The sequence below is a fragment of the Emiliania huxleyi genome, assembly GCF_000372725.1.
Source record: "Emiliania huxleyi CCMP1516 unplaced genomic scaffold EMIHUscaffold_5373, whole genome shotgun sequence".
In the NCBI taxonomy this organism is placed as follows: Eukaryota; Haptophyta; order Isochrysidales; family Noelaerhabdaceae; genus Emiliania; species Emiliania huxleyi.
This window is the reverse complement of record NW_005197963.1, coordinates 457-1,584: the sequence shown is the minus strand read 5'-3', so window position 1 is coordinate 1,584 and position 1,128 is coordinate 457. Positions and strand designations below refer to the sequence as shown.

The following is a 1,128-nucleotide window of genomic DNA, read 5'->3' as shown; positions in this document are numbered from 1 at the left end:
AGAAGGGGAGATAATGAACAGGAGCTCGTTGTGGAGCTCGGTCATGGCGCGCCGCGAGCTGCAATCCGGGCTGAGCGTCGCGGGGCGGCGGCTTGAGCGGGCGCGGCAGGCGCGGCGGGCGCGGGAGCGGCAGCGGGGGCGCCCCCTTGCGGCGCGGCGATTGGGCCGTTGGGAGGCCTCGCCGCGTTGACGCGGATGAGCGCATCAGGGACGTGAGGACGATCTTCAATGCCCCGAACGTTGATGTTGCGCCACGGGCCGCCGACGTCGGAGATGGCAGGCTCAGTCTCAGACGTCCAGACGGCAGAGGCGCTCGTAGAGGCGCATTGGACTTCTTGCCAGAGGCGTTGGATAGCGGGACGGGCTAGCGCGAGGAGGCGAGACGAGGAAGAGACAGCAATGAGGTAGAGTGGCATTGCCACGTCGAACAGATGCCCAACACTCCCCCACGACGTGGTAATCGCCACACAAGGCAGAGAGGGCGTGTCGATCGTCGCGTGTTCATCGCGTACAGCTCCGGTCGTGTCGAGCGGCGACGTCGGAAGTAGCGGCGGCGAAAGGCAGGGTCCACATTCGGTGCGAGATCTTTGCGGTAACTGCCGTTGCAGCAGCCCGAGAGCTGGTAGCGGAGGCAGCAGCTGCGATGGTGGTCCGTAGGCGAGGAGAACGGACCGGTAAGGAGAAGCAAGAGGGGATACTCGTGTCCACACAGCCGCAGTGCTGGCGGAGATGCGCTCTGTCGCAGAAGATCCGCAAGCACCCAAGTTGATGTTGCGGTTGTACTCATTCTGCTCAGCCTCCGAGCCAAGCAGTTGGCGGCCGCTGTGCCACCGTGCGCCGAGCCTCTGTGCCCAGCCAATCACCACGGCTCGCGCAGGTGCCCATGGTGCCAGCCAACGTATCGAGCGTAAGCCGGAAATGCTGTGCGGCAACACATCTCGCTTGTGTGCCGCACCAGCTCTCATGTCGGCCTCAGTGCCGCACTGCTCACTCCGTGCACTCACCGGTCGGTACCATGTCAGGAGACGGAACACGGAGGAGCTGTATAGGTCACTAGAGACCCACACCATCGCTACATCACCACAACCACCAAGTCGGATACAAGTCGATGACAATGTGCGCGGCAGG

At 63.8% G+C, this 1,128-nt stretch overlaps 1 protein-coding gene across 1 annotated transcript; it reads right to left on the bottom strand.

Annotated features, from left to right (window-relative positions):
• Positions 1-2: 2 nt before the first annotated feature.
• EMIHUDRAFT_374243 (hypothetical protein) lies at positions 3-814 on the bottom strand. Its single transcript, XM_005765723.1, has one exon. It carries the CDS (start codon positions 414-416, stop codon positions 42-44), a length of 375 nt encoding a protein of 124 aa, XP_005765780.1. The 5' UTR covers positions 417-814; the 3' UTR covers positions 3-41.
• Between the last annotated feature and the right edge of the window lie 314 nt (positions 815-1,128).

What these genes read in the sequence shown, in the direction of transcription:
- EMIHUDRAFT_374243 (XM_005765723.1), bottom strand. Translation starts at nt 416, where the DNA reads ATGCCACTCTACCTCATTGCTGTCTCTTCCTCGTCTCGCCTCCTCGCG.